Consider the following 19284-nt stretch of genomic DNA (forward strand, 5'->3'; position numbering starts at 1 on the left):
CTATCTTATTGTAATGGAAACTGAAGTGCTCTGGGCATAATATCAGGCAAACGGCTGGCAGATGGACGAATCAAGTAGTTTGCTGGATTACGATAGATAATAGAAGTCTGGGAAGAAGATATACGGGTATATGCCGGTTTGTCACACTTGCCTTTCTCGGACTGTCCTATCTGCTTTGCTATTTACATAGCATCTCAGAACAAAACAAAATGCTCTGACAATGCTATTTATCAAAAGATTCTTAGTGAGAAAGGAAGAAAGAAAAGCCCTAAAATGGGAAGTTGAATGACAGGAAGTGTTATTTCTTCTCTGTTAGATGGCGACTGATAATTTAATTTTTGAATCTTTCGCGTTGAATCTGTCGTTTCCTATTAGGAGCATGATTAGCACCAACTTATATTAGTTTCTTAATGAGTTTTCCCGGTAGATCTATCCAGCTACAATTATCAACTGTGGAGTTTCTATTCATAATGTGACCAGTCAAACTTTATTTCAGCGTAAAATATGAAACAAATAATTTCCGCCGGCCCGTGTGGCCGTGCGGTTCTAGGCGCTTCAGTCTGGAACCGCGTGACCGCTACGGCCCCAGGTTCGAATCCTGCCTCGGGCATGGATGTGCCTGATGTCCTTAGGTTAGTTAGGTTTAAGTAGTTCTAAGTTCTAGGGGACTGATGACCACAGATGTTAAGTCCCATAGTGCTCAGAGCCATTTGAACCATTTTTTTTAAATAATTTCCAAATATATCGTTTCACTAATTACCTAAAAACACGTTTTCATTGAGGCTGTAACATCACGTAACACTTTCATTTGCAACTGGCCAATTTCAATATCATGGTCGTTATCAAGTGGTCACATGTCAACTGATTGTAGACTATACCTCAAAACCAAAATTAGTATACTGGAAAGAATATCGAGGCATGATCAAGCCAGCATTGTCGAACCATTTTAATTTTTGTGTGCTGATAAGGTATGAAAGCCCTGAACGTCTTGCCACGCAACTTTCAATTATTTTCTTGACAACTGGATTTGGATTATCCACAGCTGGTTTAGTGAAGACATGTTTGAGCTGACGCTCTAACTTAGTGCGGTATTTACATACAGATGCTTGATAATGGGAGTGAGGCTGAAATTAGCCAATAGGGAAAAATAAAAGTCTTGCGTAAAGTTATAGCATCACCGGAAATATGTCTCCACTCAGTATTTCACAGTACTGGTCTAGATATCAGCAATGACGTCTACCTGCTCGCTTTAGACGCGCCAGCAGGTCTCATGCCGTCATCTCTGAACTCGCTGGAGCTCACGAGGAAGACAGGTTGAGGTGCTTACGTCACAGCACGTGACACTGCAGGTCTTACGAGTGTCAAAAATGGTTCAAATGGCTCTGAGCGCTATGTGACTTAACATCTGAGGTCATCAGTCCCCTAGAACTTAAAACTACTTAAACCTAACTAACCTAATGACATCACACACATCCATTCCCGAGGCAGGATTCGAACCTGCGACCGTAGCAGTCGCGCGGTTCCGGACCGAAGCGTCTAGACCCGATCGGCCACCGCGGCCGGCTTTACGAGAGCGAGTAACTACTTTAGACGAGTTTAATAGTTCTAGACTGCACGTTTAAGTGCATGCAAGTCCTCGATGGCACACGACAATTTTGACCTTTAGCAGTACCTTTTCAGTCCAATATTGATTTCGCGTGGGCCTTGCATGAAGGTGAGCGTTCGCGAAGTGTGGCGACAAGCTGACTAGTATGACGTCACAAGTTCGTTGCAGGGCCCGTATGTCTCGTTGGCCCGCAAACTTGCCGTCTCTGTGCGATTGAAGACTCGACTCGCCAGTGTGCATTGCCGCCCATTTAACTGAAAACTCGTCGCTTGCGTCTGTTGTCGGGTACAAATGAGCCATGGCAACATAGACAGTAGAGCGAGTTCACGAGTCTGGAAGGAAACGATAACTCACGATATGGCCGCTAGATATGCAACTGTACATTTATTAAACAAGAATAAACAATTTTGTTTCCAGTGGACGAACTTGGTATTTGTTCCTATCTGAATTGTGGACTATAGCATCAAGCTTTTTCTAGATATCACTCTTCCTATTATGGAGTAAATTTGCAGCTGTGTTCATTGCATCATTTAATTTTCGTCTTATACTCTCTGCACCCTAGACATAGCTTTGTTAGAGGACATAGGATTCCGAAAGTCGGTCATTTTTCGCTCTGCCTGCGCTACACTATAACAGCAGCAACATACACACAGTGTGCATGCTACGTCACGGCTTCACCCTCCTGCACCCTTTAGTAAGGGAGAGCGAGGCGATGAGTAGGAGGTGACTGCAGCGCCACCATTCTCAGACGCGACGTAATCACGAAACCACATTGGGAACGAAGGAATCCAGTAAAGCACCGACATAACAGTGACGCCTTGATTTCTAACATATGCAACCCTCACCAGTGTGCTCGTAAAGCATACGCAAAATGCCGTGGCCGGTAGATGCGCAGTCAGCTGGGGAAGTGTGGGCAGGGTGGTAGTGGTGGGGATAGCTCAGAGAGCGGTAGGGGAATTGCTGAGCGCTGGAGGGGATACTACCATTTTAAATTGTAGCTTACACTCATATTTTTTTGTAAATATTAAGACAAGATCTACTGCACCTCTGCTTTTGTTAGTATCTAAAAAGAATTCCGCCGAAAATACCGAGATTTATTTTCGCCTGGCTTGTTAACCATTTGAAACTTCCAGAGAAGTGTCATGACGGGCGAATTTTGAGTAAAACGTACACATTTGTCTGGTTGGCTAGTCAAAAATTTCTTCTTTTGACAAAATACGCGGAGTTTACGCTGTCTCATCTCAGCCGGTCACTATGGCCGAGCGGTTCTAGGCGCTTCAGTCCGGATCCGCGCTGCTGCTACAGTCGCAGGTTCGAATCCTGCCTCGGGTATGGATGTGTGTGACGCCCTTAGGTTAGTTAGGTTTAAATCGTTCTAAGTCTAGGGGACTGATGACCTCAGATGTTAAGTCCCATAGTGCTTAGAGCCATTTGAACCATTTTTTTGTCTCATCTCAATAACATATAGTGCATACACAACTACCAGAGAATTCTAAACAGTGGTTTATTAAGTCTATTGAGTGAGGAACAGGGGAAAAGTAAGGAGAGTAGCTTATGAAAAAGCACATCCTTGATACAAAATAAACCTGTAGTGTCTTGACTTATGTTGTTCCAAAGCCCATAGCAGTTCTCGTTTCACCAGCTATCGATGGCCCTTAAAAAAGTCTGTAGTTATCGGAAAAACGAGGAAGATAATGAAGTTTTACGTACAACGATACGGCAAAATACTATCCGCTTTGCGTGGCATCATTTGCCTAAAATCCCATTTAGATATCTCAAATCGTTTATGAAACATGAGAAATATAGTGGATATTTCACTCTGGCTTTATCGCTGGTGCGGCGCTATCGCAAATGACTGTGCTACATCAGATCAGTTTTCTCGAGATTGGTTGCTGACAGATACCTCTACCCAAGATTAAACAAAAATTCAATATGTTAGCTCAGTTTCATAGACAACAACATATTATGTAATATGCACCAAAAGCGAAATCACAGCGACCGCTTCTTTCATTGCACACTTTTACGAACTGTGGGAAGTATCTTACTTTAACGGAAATATCACAATAAGTATGACCATTAACGAAATGATGGGCATATGAACCTGACATATAAAGCTATAAGTAAAGCAAAAATGATTTTTTGTTACCTAATAGTTTCCGTAAAATACACTACTGGCCATTACGTTTGATAAACCACGAAGATGACGTGCTACAGACGCGAAATTTAACCGACAGGAAGAAGATGCTGTGATATGCAAATGCTTAGCTTTTCAGAGCATTCACACAAGGTTGGCGCCGGTGGCGACACCTACAACGTGCTGACATGAGGAAAGTTTCCGACCGATTTCTCATACACAAACAGCAGTTGACCGGCGTTGCCTGGTGAAACGTTGTTGTGATGCCTCGTGTAACGAGGAGAAATACGTACCATCACGTTTCCGACTTTCAAAAATGTCAGATTGTAGCATATCGCCATTGCATTTTATCGTATTGCAACATTTCTGCTCGCGTTGTTCGAGATCCAATGACTGTTAGCAGAATATGGAATCGGTGGGTTCAGGAGGGTAATACAGAACGCCATGCTGGATCCCAACGGCCTCGTATCACTAGCAGTCGAGATGACAGGTATCTTATCTGCATGGCTGTAACGGATCGTGCAACCACGTCTCGATCCGTGAGTGAACAGATGGGGACGTTTGCAAGATAACAACCATCTGCACGAACAGTTCGACGACGTTTGCAGCAGCATGGGCTATCGGCTCGGAGACCATGGCTGCGGTTACCCTTGACGCTGCATCATAGACAGGAGTGCCTACGATGGTGTACTCAACGACGAACCTGGGTGCACGAATGGCAAAACGTCATTTTTTCGGATGAATCCAGGTTCTGTTTACAGCATCATGATGGTTGCATCCGTGTTTGGCACATGGCAGTGAAGGCACATTGGAAGCGTGTATTCGTCATCGCCGTACTGGCGTATCACCCGGCTTGATGGTATGGAGTGCCATTGGTTACACGTCTCGGTCACCTCTTGTTCGCACTGACAGCACTTTGAATAGTGGACGATACATTTCAGATGTGTTACGACCCGTGGCTCTACCCTTCATTCCTGCGAAACCCTTTATTTCAGCAGGATAATGCACGACCGTATGTTGCAGGAGCTGTACGGACCTTTCTGGATACAGAAAATGTTCGACTGCTGCCCTGGCCAGCACATTCTCCAGATCACTCACCAATTTAAAACGTCTGGTCAATGGTGGCCGAGCAACTGGCTCGTCACAATACGCCAGTCACTACTCTTGATGAACTGTGGTATCGTGTTGAAGCTGCATGGGGAGCTGTACCTGTACACCCAATCCAAGCTCTGTTTGACTCAATGCTTAGGCGTATCAAGGCCCAGTGCTTCGAACGAAGGTCACTGCGCGTCGGCCGCCATATCTTGCGCGAGCTATACTCGTTCTCCAGAATGAGATTTTCACTCTGCAGCGGAGTGTGCGCTGATATGAAACTTCCTGGCAGATTAAAACTGTGTGCCCGACCGAGACTCGAACTTGGGACCTTTGCCTTTCGCGGGCAAGTGCTCTACCAACTGAGCTACCGAAGCACGACTCACGTCCGGTACTCACAGCTTTACTTCTGCCAGTACCTCGTCTCCTACCTTCCAAACTTTACAGAAGTTCTCCTGCGAACCTTGCAGAACTAGCACTCCTGAAAGAAAGGATATTGCGGAGACATGGCTTAGCCACAGCCTGGGGGATGTTTCCAGAATGAGATTTTCACTCTGCAGCGGAGTGTGCGCTGATATGAAACTTCCTGGCAGATTAAAACTGTGTGCCCGACCGAGACTCGAACTCGGGACCTTTGCCTTTCGCGGGCAAGTGCTCTACCAACTGAGCTACCGAAGCACGACTCACGTCCGGTACTCACAGCTTTACTTCTGCCAGTACCGAGGTCCCGAGTTCGAGTCTCGGTCGGGCACACAGTGTTAATCTGCCAGGAAGTTTTATACTCGTTCTGTTTTTGACCTCTACCGTTATGAAGGAAACAACTGAAATACTGTTATACGTCGTAACAAGAGTCGCTTCTCACTACTTCACAATACAAGGAGGAAGACAGCGACTCACCCAGCGACGCAGGTGAGCGTGGACGTGATGGCGATGTCGCGGGTGGCGAACAGGCTCGGCACGCCGTACACCCGCTCTCGCCGGCTGGCCAGCTTGTGCAGCACCCGCTCCGTGTCCGGCGGCAGCTGGCAGCCGTTGCACTTGGCGATAGCCTGCAGCTGCGACAGGGCGCGCTCCGCGTTGCCGTGCACCGCCAGCCACCGCGGCGACTCCGGGAACCACCTGACCACAACAGTTAAAACGTCTTGCCTTTGAAACTGTCACAGCTGCAAGAAGATCAATAACGTGAGTGTCTCATGGACCCGATATCGGGCGGGTCGTAAAACTTTGGGGCATTCTGCACTATGCTATGGAACAGGACACATATTCTTTATTTATTTTTTATTTTATTTATTCCCTGGCATTGAATTTCCATGATGCCTAGATACCATTGCTAGTCGTGTTACATCCGTTATTGCACATTTATGTACTGAATGGCCAAAGAAACTGGTATAGACATGGATATTCAAATACAGAGATACATGAACAGGCCGATAACGACGCTGCGGTCGGCAACGCCAATACAAAACAACAAGTGTCTGGCGCAGTTGTTAGATCGGTTACTGTTGCTACAATGGCAGGTTATCAAACTTAAGTGAGTTTGAACGTGGTGTTGAGTCGGCGGGAGAGCAATGGGACATACCATCTCCGGGGTAGCGATGAAGTGGGGATTTTCCCATACGACCATTTCACGACTGTACCGTGAATATTACGAATTCGGTAAAACGTCATATCTCCGACATCGCTGCGCCCGGAAAAAGATCCTGCAACAACGGGACCAACGAAGACTGAAAAGAATCGTTCAACGTGACAGAAGTTCTAACTTTCCGCAAATTGCTGCAGATTTCAATGCTGGGCCATCAACAAGTGTCAGCGTGCGAACCATTCAACGAAACATCATCGGAGCCGAAGGCCCGCTTGTGTACCCTTGATGACTGCACGACACAAAGCTTTACGTCTCGCCTGAGCCCGTCAACACCGACATTGGATTGCTGATGACCGGAAACAAGTTCCCTGGTCGGACAAGTCTCGTTTCAAATTGTATCGAGCGGATGGATGTGTACAGGTATGGAGACAATCTCATGAATCCATGGACCCTGCATGTCAGTACGGGACTGTTCAAGCTGGTGGAGGCACTGTAATGGTGTGTGGCGTGTGTAGTTGGAGTGATATGGGACCCCTGATACATCTAGATACTACCCTGACAGATGACACTTACGTAAGCATCCTGTCTGATCTCCTGCATGCATTCATGTCCATTGTCCATTCCGACGGACTTGAACAGTTTCAGCAGGACAATGCGACACCGCACACGTTCAGAATTGCTACGGAGTGGCCCCAGAAACACTCTTCTGAGTTTAAACAGTTCCGCTGGCCACCAGACATGAACATTATTGAGCATATCTGGTAATCCTTGCAAAGTGCTGTTCAGAAGAGATATCCACCCACTCGTACTCTTACAGATTTATGTACAGCCCTGCAGGATTCATGGTGTAAGTTCCCTCCAGCACTACTTCAGACATTAGTCTGGTCCATGCCACGTCTTGTTGCGGTACTTCTGTGTGTTCGAGAGGGCACGATATTAGGCAAGTGTACTAGTTTATTAGGCTCTTCAGTGTATATGAAATAAAATCGTCATAATTTCTGAGCGGCTTGCGTTAGGACGTTGAAACTGCACGGTTGGCCACGGTGCATGATAGGAATTAGAATGCGCATGCATGGTTTCGTTTAGTGGCGAAGCCCACGTTCATTTGGATGGGTTCGTCAATAAGCAAAATTGGTGAATTTTGGGGACTGAGAATTCACATTTCCCAGTCGAGAAGTCTCTTCACCCCTAGCGGGTATAGTGTACAATTTCCAGTCCCGGAACAATCGGTGCTATATTCCTTGATAGCGCAGTCACTACCAAACGGTACATGACTGTTATGGAAGATTATTTAATCCCTATTATCCAAAGTGACCCTGATTTCGCCACGATGTGGTTCATGCAAGACGAATCTCGACCCCATCGAAACTGAAGAGTGTTTGGTGTCCTGGAGAAACACCATGGGGACCGTATTCCGGCTCAGGGGTACCCAGAGGCCACTGGCATGGGCCTCGATTGGTCGTCATATTCTCCGGACTTGAACACAAGCGACTCTTTTTGTGAGGCTATATCAAAGACAAGGTGTACACCAATAACCCCAAGACCATTGTTCAGCTGAAAATAGCCATTCAGGAGGTGATCGACAGCATCGATGTTCCGACACTTCAGCGGGTCATGCAGAATTTAGCTATTCGTCTGCGCCACAACATCGCCAAGGATGACAGGCACAGCGATCACGTCGTAGTCTAAATCCGAATATCTGTGGTGACGTTTACATGTTGAATAAAATGTGTGCACGCTGTAGTTTGTAACTAATTTACGTTTTTTTTCATATAGTTTAAGAATTGTCACCCTGTACGTTCTAACAAGGACTGATCTGGGGATCTTACTGGCCATAGCAGCACATCAGCATCGTGCAGACATTTTATAAAGACACGTACCATGTTCGGACGAGCGTTGTACTGTTAAAAAATGGAATCATGGTATTGTGGCCTTAAAAGTAACATATGAGGACACAGGATATCCGTTATGTACCAATGATTCGTCACAGTTTTTTCAATCACTTGCAGCCATGACTTGGCTCCCCACACCATTTTGTTGTGGGTAATACTGCTGTGCCTCTCCGAAACATTAGAGGAATGAAACCTCTTCCCCTGTACCAAAGTATTCGCCGACGATCGTCGTCTGTGATACATTACTCCACCCCATTTCGGCCTCATACGTTAACAATGGTTCTACGTGCCCCCCAACCTCCTTACACATGATCCCTTTTCACACATCCTGTTTCCCTTCCCTCCTCCTTCTCCATAGTCATTTAGATTGACATTTAGGTCCATCTTACTAGTTGGCAGTTCACTCAAATAATTATTTTCCATGTCACCTCTAGTTCGCCTATTTTTGATCATTACGAGTATTTTGTTGTATTCCATTATTTCAATTCAGCATTTACTTTATTTGTTTCACGCCCTTTTTACTATCAGGCCGCCACTCGGCGCTTTAACTGAGTTTCGTTCTCAAGTCAGTCTACTACGTGTCCCACTAGCTTCAGCATATGCGTTGCCTAGAGCGGTATCTATTAACCACCCTGATTCATGGCTATGATCGCTAACCTATCTTCGCGCCTGCACTCACGCAAATTTAATTTCTTATTAATGTTGCAAATTTACGCTTTTAACTTAGAGGTTCTCACTCGCCATTTCAAGTTTTCCTATTTTTTTATATCCGACGACTGCGGTATTCGCTTGTCAACGTATCAATGGCTTTTAAGTATGAGTAACGTGGTCTCCACTGTTCAGGGCAAGTGTAGCCCTTTACTTCTCACCTTCATTTCAGCTGTCCCACAAATCGGTGCTAGACGGGTTCGCCAATAACCTGTTATGTAACAAGATATTTATTACTATTTACGGATAACCGCGCAAAGCGCATCACTATTAATTAAAAACCTCACACCAGAGACTGTTTTCTATTTTTGGTACTATGATAACTTGATGTAGCATAGGACTGTGATTCATCACTGAGCACAAGGTGACGCTATCTGTCAGCAGTCCATGCTCACCGGTCACGGCATCTCTCGAGACATAATAAAAAAACTGAGTGAATGGATCAACGAACAACCTGAATGGGTGTCATAGGACGTCCGTCTCGAACAAAGGGCAACGAACAATACAGAACGAAATGACATTAAAAAAAAGAGACACAGCTGTCTTCTCGCGGTGTTAATGGCAGCCTACTCATGCAGTCAAATTAAATCGGGTGATGCTGAGGGAATTAGATTAGGAAATGAGACACTTAAAGTAGTAAAAGAGTTTTGCTATTTAGGGAGTAAAATAACTGATGATGGTCGAAGTAGAGAGGATATAAAATGTAGACTGGCAATGGCAAGGAAATCGTTTCTGAAAAAGAGAAATTTGTTAACATCGAGTATAGATTTAAGTGTCAGGAAGTCGTTTCTGAAAGTATTTGTATGGAGTGTAGCCATGTATGGAAGTGAAACATGGACGATAACCAATTTGGACAAGAAGAGAATAGAAGCTTTCGAAATGTGGTGCTACAGAAGAATGCTGAAGATTAGATGGGTAGATCACATAGCTAATGAGGAGGTATTGAATTGGGGAGAAGAGGAGTTTGTGGCACAACTTGACTAGAAGAAGGGATCGGTTGGTAGGACATGTTTTGAGGCATCAAGGGATCACAAATTTAGCATTGGAGGGCAGCGTGGAGGGTAAAAATCGTAGAGGGAGACCAAGAGATCAATACACTAAGCAGATTCAGAAGGATGTAGGTTGCAGTAGGTACTGGGAGATGAAGAAGCTTGCACAGGATAGAGTAGCATGGAGAGCTGCATCAAACTAGTCTCAGGACTGAAGACCACAACAACAACAACTCATGGGATGGTAAATCGCTATTCCGGCTGCTCGTAGTATGCCACCAGTGGTGTGGGATGCACGAGAATGTAGCAGGTAGTCCAGATCTTATGCTCGGATGGCAGACGCAGATGTACTTCGTGCACAATATGGTGATCTTTCCTTGTCGTGGTCAGAAAGATAGAAATATAGTATATGCTAATGTATGTTAATATAATTAAATTGTCTGTGGCCAGTTACAAATGTTTATGACATTCAAAAATTCCTTACCTTTATTTTATAGTATTCCTATACCACGTTTCTGTATATCTGTAACAATATCTCTCTCACACGTGGGGTGTGAAAAGGTACGAAGATGTTACCACTATACTTTTCAATCAGTTTCTACGGCTACCCAGGTCTCAGACACTTGAGCCAGTGCATGCTATGTTGTTGCCTTCAACTGCAAGGCGATCAGATGAGAAGCTGTGCATCTGGCATGCAGCAAGGGGTCTCCATCCACACCTTCTCTCCTCGCAGCATTCCGCTTCGCTGTCCTTATGCCCAAGCTGTCTCTCGTAATTTTTTTTAAATTTCGGAATGTGCCCATACAGTCATCTCAACAATGGCAATATTATATTACAGATTACAGTTTGTTTTGACAGTTCAAAGTAGATATTAGTTTACGTCGTACCCTGGTACAAAGTTACGTAGGCTCAGAGGACTGATTCAGACATAAAACAAGTTTTGCAACCACAATATACTCAAACGTGTAAACAAGACGAAAAGTGTAACATAGGATAGCTTTCCTTGTGACACAGGAAACATAACTAAGGGGGCAACAAGTTTAGCGCTAGAGGTGGGATTCAACCCTCCAACAGACTGTGTCTGCCTGAGAAACATCACAGTTTACCAAAAACTGAGTCCAAGATTCGCAGCTCTGCATTTAGCTTACGTATGTTCTGTTTATTTCAAAAATTATTACATCAGTTCATCGCAAACAGTGTCGGTCTCCCACCAGGTCAACTGTGAGGGAGCGGTACATTATGAATTGCGTTCAATGCAAAAATAACGTGGAGGGAGGTACCGCCCCATGATTGGCTGTCACATAGATTCATTATGAGAGCTGGTCGTATTCCTGTACTCGCCTTTGATAGAAGAGCATCTAGGTGAGGACAGGAACAAAGAAAATAACTATGGCAAGCAAAAATATAATATACTGAACATCCAAGAGATTCAGAATTAAAGAATGTGTAAAATGGTCATGTTATTTCGATTTTTGTATGTTATCGATGTGCACGTCAGAGAAAGAGCAAATGACATTACTGTTAAGTATCTGTAGTCTTGTCGTGATACAGCCTTTGCCTCTGCGCAGTATTGATACATTCTTAGTTGAAATGCGGTAGCTGATGGGCGTATTCTGTAGTGCTATGTGGACTTGTGATTGTATATGTTAGATGAAGAAAGATTGATTGTAGAGGACAGCAAGGCTGAAAATTATGCACACGTTGAAAGGTGAAATGAATATAAATGTTGAATAATGTTATTATTTTTTGAAGAGAAGAAGTTTGAGGTAGGACTGCAGTATTACGCAGCTAGTTTGCCGGAATGATTGTTGTTAGCTAGTTAACTTGCTCAGAGCTGAAAGGACCACCATACCTCCCTGAGTTATGCATTAACATATTAACTGATCAAGCTGTTTGATTTTTATAGAAATTCTCTGTTAACATTGTACCCTCTTTAGATCATTGTTCACTCTGTTAAGCATTATATTGTTCAGTCCAATGTCTTGTGTGAAGTTCACACGAAGTATTACTCTGTCTTTTTGAATACACACTTCATTCCAAAATCGTTGTCCTGGAATATAATTGCATTGGAATAGAGGCTCTTTCCATCCCACTGTTTATCATTACGCATTTCCACATTCTACCATATGGTATGGAACTGTTTGTGTACAGTTTGGAAATTGTACCAGGAATAGGAACCTAGTTTAGCAGCCGACTCCTTGCTGTTTGCTGTTGTGCTTTCGAGAAATCTGCAACAACGTTGACAAGACGCGAGTTAAGTGGAAAGCCTGATTAGAGCCAGATAACTGTTTTAGTTGATTTGCGCATTTAATGTAGAGACAAATTGAATTACGGTAAGTTATAGTTCAATTCAAATAGGGTTCTGTTTAGTCAAAGGTTAGGATACGAGGTTAAGTTGGATAACAGTTTGTGGGGACATAGTTTTGGTAGTACGTAAGCTTTTATGGAGTGGGAGGTAAAGTTGGGCTAAAGTCCATACAGAAACAAAACATAGTGGAAAGGTTACAAATGATTTGTGAATACAAGTACCCAGTGATAATGGCATAAAGGTGCTGAAACGTAATTGAGCAATAAAAAAAGATTTGTCGTTTGCGCAATAGACAGACCGGAATCCTCAATAGTCGAAGGGCAAGTGCAGTCAGTATTTCACACGTTGATCCATTATCTTCAATTACATTCAAGCTCTCTATGTGTGTGTGCGCGCGCATGCGCGAGCGCGCGCGCGCGTGTGTGTGTGTGTGTGTGTGTGTGTGTGTATGTTTCATGGAAGGGGGAGGGGAGGGGGGACGGTAGCGGCGGTGTTCGCTGTCCGCGTTGAAAGAGGTGAGTCTACACAGTCATGCAACATACGCGCGGTTCACGCACATGGCACGATACGCAATATGAGACGTTGCAATGAAGGTGACGCGAAGAGACGCAACGCCTGTCACTGTGACATTTTTGTGTTGGCATTGAGACTGTGGTGCATTTCTTTTTTTAAAAAAAATTATATTTTTATTAGATTGTTACTCTCTTGTGAAGATTCAGAAATCTGTTGTGACTTTTGCACCACTTCTTGGCGGGAAGAGCAAACACTTTTCTAAAACTTAAGTACTGTATGTGATAGTTTGTCACCTGAAATCGTTTGCAGAAGGCGTAGCGTTCTCAAGATTAAGAACAGACTTCGCATTGCCGCTTAATTTATTTGTGTCGTGATCATGTTCGATCACGACCAGATATGAGGGATAGCAACTACGAACAAAGAAACCTAAGGCACCATACACAGCTGGAAATTTTCTTTGCTATACTACACCACACATTAAAAGAAGTTTGATTTAAACCACAAACAAGGTAAATAGCAACGCGCCTTCTACCTTAACTACGACGTTTGCCGACATGCAGTCCGTCCATGGTGGCTGTATGAAAACTATAAAAATACCGTTATTTCTGTTGCTATTAATAGGAGATGGATAGCATAGAAATACTTTAAGTAATAAGCAGGCACTACTGCATTTGAGAGCACACTAACTTATTTAATTACCTTAGTCAGAATTGCTAACATACGATTTCAATTTTCTATCTTTCTGGCTGTTTCCTTAAATAAAGTCCTTTAACATCTTCGATATTTCATCTTAGATGCACCCATACGTTCTTACATAGCTCTGAAAAATAGTAATATTTTATGATAACTCGTTAGTGATTGCGGACCACGCAATATACGCGTCCGCCGTCTTTAAAAAATATCACGACTGTGTTAACAGAAGAGGATTACAGTTCTTCAGCTGTCAAAAAATAAGAAACACAAAATATCTCTATCGATACAATTTATGAATAATTCGTATTCCACGCTGTGGCGCGTAAGGTATTCTTTGAAATATCAGGTAGTCGCTGCTCAGCGACGATCTAAGAAATTTTTACACAGATGGGTTTTATGAACCTGCATGGTTAGATTATCGAATGTAGGTTTATTTAAGCTATCGAAACAGATACTAATATTACAGGATGATACGATATGAGTAGGATATGCGATGCGAGATGCGACTCGCCATACGACAAGCAACAAGACAGCACGAATCATGCTCCAGTTTCAGCTGCAATCATCTACTTCTACATCTACATGATTACACTGTAATCTAAATTTACGTGCCTGGCAGAGCATTCATCGAACAATAGTCAAGCTAATTCTCTACCTTTCTATTCTCGAAGAGCGTGCGGGGAAAAAGAATATTTAAATCTTGCAGTGCGAGCTCCAGTTTCTCTTACTTCTTTTTGATGATCACTTCTCCCTGTGTACATGGGCGCCAACAAAATGTTTTAGCAATCGGAGGAAAAAGCTGAACATTGAAATTTCATCAGAAGATACTGACGCAACGAAAAGCGCCTTGGTCTTTATGATTTTTCAACCCCAATTCGCGTATCACATCGCTGGCAGTTTCTCTTCTGTTTCACAATGTTAGAAAACGAGCTGCCCTTCTTTGAACTTTTTCGATGTCCTGCGTCAGTCGTATCTGATAAGGATCCCACACGTAGCAGCACTTCTCCAGATGAGGGCGGACAAGCGTATCGTAGGCAGTCTTCAGTAGAAATGTTGCAGTTATAAGTGTTTTGCCACTATGTCACTGTCTTTGGTTCACTTTCCTCACATGATCTGTGTGATCGTTGAAATTAAGTTCTACGTTTTCGTAATCCGTAAGTATTTAGTTGATTTCACACCTTTTAGATTTGTGTGATTTATCGTGTAACGGAAATTTAGTGGTTTCCTTTTAGTACTCATGTGGAGCTCTTCCGAGCGGAATTTATTGTGGTTTATCATTATTTACAGGTCAAGAAACTGGAAAAGAGAAAGAAGTACTGGGTGTACCGACACGATAATATAAATATCAAACAATATTCAACAGTTCTTTCTCGTGGGTTGGCCCAATACGAATACAAATTCCATGAGTTCTACTGAGTGAATCCAGCCAGTTTCCACTTTTTGGAGCAATTACTATCAGCTGCTCCGGCAAAGCAGGACACAAATTTTCTATTAGCTACTTCTCCTGCTGAGGATCTACTCATTACTATACGGTAATTTGATGGAAGTGTGCGAATGACGTTAAAAGTGCCATTATGAAAAGTTAATTTTTTGTAATACAGTCTAGCATGGTACTTTATTCAGTGCGATACATACATAGAAATGTTTACAGATTTGTAAATCTAGTATAGTATTTCACAACCGTTCACTTTTGCAGAGTAGCATATGATTCAGTTTGAGGAGTATTCAGAAGAAACGTTGTTCGAATTGAAGGGAGATACGTTGCTAGCGATGGTGTAGCACTGTGTGCTACACTCTGTCTAGGGGCAGACGACGTTATTGAAGAAATAAAAGAACCCTATGGCGCTAAGGAAAATCCCGAAAGGTCGTCCTTGGCTTTATACAGCTGCTCGTACAGAAGTGACAGGAATTTCGGTTTCAGATCTCTTTTGCGCCTTTCACAAAGTGTTCTGAAATCAGGGAACACAAACTGAAAAAAAACATCGAGTCAGCATCATCAGCTGACGATGTTGTCTTCGGTCTATGTTTCCTGATTTCAGGGAACTCTGTAGCAGGCGTAAAGGAGATGTGAAATCTAAATTCCTGTTACGAGGCAGCCGCAGCTCCACACTCTGCATATATGGGCACAGTATGTAGCAACAGCCACATGTTAGGCACTTAGCTGCCAACCTCGTCGAGCACAAGCCCCAGTATACCTCACATATTTTCTCGAGAACTGAAAGAGGTATTGTCGTTCTACATCTACATCTACATCTACATTTATACTCCGCAAGCCACCCAACGGTGTGTGGCGGAGGGCACTTTACGTGCCACTGTCATTACCTCCCTTTCCTGTTCCAGTCGCGTATGGTTCGCGGGAAGAACGACTGTCTGAAAGCCTCCGTGAGCGCTCTAATCTCTCTAATTTTACATTCGTGATCTCCTCGGGAGGTATAAGTAGGGAGAAGCAATATATTCGATACCTCATCCAGAAACGCACCCTCTCGAAACCTGGCGAGCAAGCTACACCGCGATGCAGAGCGCCTCTCTTGCAGAGTCTGCCACTTGAGTTTATTAAACATCTCCGTAACGCTATCACGGTTACCAAATAACCCTGTGACGAAACGCGCCGCTCTTCTTTGGATCTTCTCTATCTCCTCCGTCAGACCGATCTGGTACGGATCCCACACTGATGAGCAATACTCAAGTATAGGTCGAACGAGTGTTTTGTAAGCCACCTCCTTTGTTGATGGACTACATTTTCTAAGGACTCTCCCAATGAATCTCAACCTGGTACCCGCCTTACCAACAATTAATTTTATATGATCATTCCACTTCAAATCGTTCCGCACGCATACTCCCAGATATTTTACAGAAGTAACTGCTACCAGTGTTTGTTCCGCTATCATATAATCATACAATAAAGGATCCTTCTTTCTATGTATTCGCAATACATTACATTTGTCTATGTTAAGGGTCAGTTGCCACTCCCTGCACCAAGTGCCTATCCGCTGCAGATCTTCCTGCATTTCGCTACAATTTTCTAATGCTGCAACTTCTCTGTATACTACAGCATCATCCGCGAAATTCCGCATGGAACTTCCGACACTTCCAGAGTTAAAGACATTTCGATATGTTAGCTACACTCTATGCGCAATAATATATGACTTAAAACGCACCAAACGTAAACTGTCCAGGGACTACAGTCTTGCCGGCCGGAGTGGCCGTGCGGTTCTAAGTGCTACAGTCTGGAACTGAGCGTTCGCTACGGTTGCAGGTTCGAATCCTGCCTCGGGCATGGATTTGGGTGATGTCCTTAGGTTAAATAGGTTTAATTAGTTCTAAGTTCTAGGCGACTGATGACCTCAGAAGTTAAGTCGCATAGTGCTCAGAGCCATTTGAACCATTTTTTTGACTACATTCTTCGCTGCACAGTTTAAAAAACATGTGCGGCGTTTTTCTTTACCGTCTCAATCATGTTTTCGTATGAGAGATGTCAGAGTTCGTAATTTTTGATGGAAGAAGTGATTTCTGGAGTTCTCCAAGGTAATTTTATAGGCTCTTTATACGCTCTCTGCTGTTCCTTATCTACATAAACGGTTTAGGAGACAATCTGAGCTACCGTCATAGGTTGCTCATAGATGATGCTATAGTTTACCGCCCAGTAAAGTCATCAGAAGATCAAAACAAATTGAAATACGATTTAGAAAAGGTTTCAGTATAGCACGAAAGTTAGCAGTTGACCCTAAATAATGAAAAGTGTGAGGTCATCCACATGAGTGCTAACAGGAATCCGTTAAGCTTCGGTTGCACGATAAACCAAATCTAAAGGCCGTAAATTCAACTAAATACCTAGGAAGTACAATTAAGAACGACTTAAATTGGAAAGACTACATAGAAAATGTTGTGGGGAAGGGAAACTAAAGGGTGCATTTTATTGCCAGAATACTTAGAGGATGTAACGGATCTACTAAAGAGACTGCCTGCTCTACGCTTGTCCGTCCTCTTTTAGAATAATGCTGCGCGGGGTGCGATCATCATTACCAGATAGAATTGATGGAGTACATTGATAAAGCCGGGTTCGATTCCCAGCTGGGTCGGAGATTTTCTCCGCCCAGGGAATGGGTGTTGCGTTGTCCTCATTATCATTTCATCATCAATCAGTAGAAGGCAACGGAAAACCATAAATGGAATCACTTCCCTAGACGCTCATACGGTGGACCTCTCTGACGAGGCTTCCCCCATAACCAGACCTGCCGTAAGGAAGAACACAAAGTAAGTAAGTATTCGATAAAGTTTAAAGAAGGGTAGCACGTTTTGCACTATCGCGAAACAGGGGAGAGAGTGTCACCGAAATGATGCAGGATCTGGGGTGGACGTCATTAAAACAAAGGCGTTTTTCGTTGCGGCGGAATCTTCTCACGAAATTTCAATCATCAAGTTTCTCCTCCGAATGCGAAAACATTTTGTTGACGCCGAACTACATAGGGAGAAACTATCACCATAATAAAACAAGGGAAATCAGAGCTCGCATGGAAAGATACAGGTGTTGGTTTTTTCCACTCGCTATACGAGATTCGAATAGTAGGGAATTGTGAAGGTGGTTCGATGAAGCCTCTGCGGAGGCATTTAATTGTGAATTGCGGAGTATCCATGTAGATGCAGATGTAGATTTCACAGTAAATATGGAAAAAAAAATTATTATTAAGCTTTGATGTCAGACTATAAGCTATACAAAAATGATTATTTTTACTTAATATTTTCCTCATAATGGGATTAGAAAGACTACATAGCAGAGAACACCCACAAATTCCAAAACTGTGGTTTTTAGTATTTTACAGGAAAAGAATATTTTTTATAATGAAGCTAACTACTTAGACAGATGTAGATTTAGTTCATCTACATAAAACAATTTGTTTTTATTGATTGGCGACTCCATGGAGTGCTGTGTTCACAACGACCATATATGTTAAATTGAAAGGAAGGTTCAGCGTTGGCCGTAATATTGATGTTTTATTGATAGCAGAATCGACTTTCGATCACATAGTGATCATCTTCAGTGCTGGAAGCTGTGATGTACAAATTAAACTTGGACACCGGGATCAAGTTATCAATAACCGAAACTGAGAAGCGATCACAATGAGTTACTGTGATCGCTTCTCAGTTTTGGTTATTGATAACTTGATCCCAGTGTCCGAGTTTAATTTGTACACCACAGCTTCCAGCACTGAAGATGATCACTGTGTGATCGAAAGCCGATTCTTCTATCAATAAAATGGTTCAAATGGCTCTGAGCACTATGCGACTTAACTTCTGAGGTCATCAGTCGCCTAGAACTTAGAACTAATTAAACCTAACTAACTTAAGGACATCACACACATCCATACCCAAGGCAGGATTCGAACCTGCGACCGTAGCGGTCGCTCGGCACCTGACTGTAGCGCCTAGAACCGCACGGCCACTCCGGCCGGCTGCTATCAATAAAGCATCAATATTACGGCCAACGATGAACCTTCCTTTTAATTTGTTTTTAGGCAATAATGAAAAATTTCTCTCCCCATGTATCATGCGACACAAGTCGCGTGGAACCACCAGCACTCTGTGTAGGGCTGTGTGATACGACAGAGGCACGTGTCAGTGTTGTACCCCTGTCGTCTCAATGTGAACCAGTTAAGTCGCTTGCACTACGTTTCTTTGCACACTGCCAACACAGGTAGTTTCTGCGACATACCGTGTCTTGCATCGCGCATCGTGCAGTGGCATGGGTAGCTGCTCGGCGGTCGCACTC

At 43.4% G+C, this 19284-nt stretch overlaps 1 protein-coding gene across 1 annotated transcript in view; it reads right to left on the minus strand.

Moving 5' to 3' along the window:
* Positions 1–19284, minus strand: part of LOC124777172 (solute carrier family 22 member 7-like) — a 205318-nt gene that overhangs the window by 34126 nt on the left and 151908 nt on the right. Inside the window, exon 8 of the mRNA XM_047252481.1 lies at positions 5730–5951. Coding sequence (XP_047108437.1) covers positions 5730–5951 — 222 coding nt within the window. The remainder of the gene's footprint in view (positions 1–5729; positions 5952–19284) is intronic.

The sequence above is a fragment of the Schistocerca piceifrons genome, chromosome 2, assembly GCF_021461385.2.
Source record: "Schistocerca piceifrons isolate TAMUIC-IGC-003096 chromosome 2, iqSchPice1.1, whole genome shotgun sequence".
NCBI lineage: Eukaryota > Metazoa > Arthropoda > Insecta > Orthoptera > Acrididae > Schistocerca > Schistocerca piceifrons.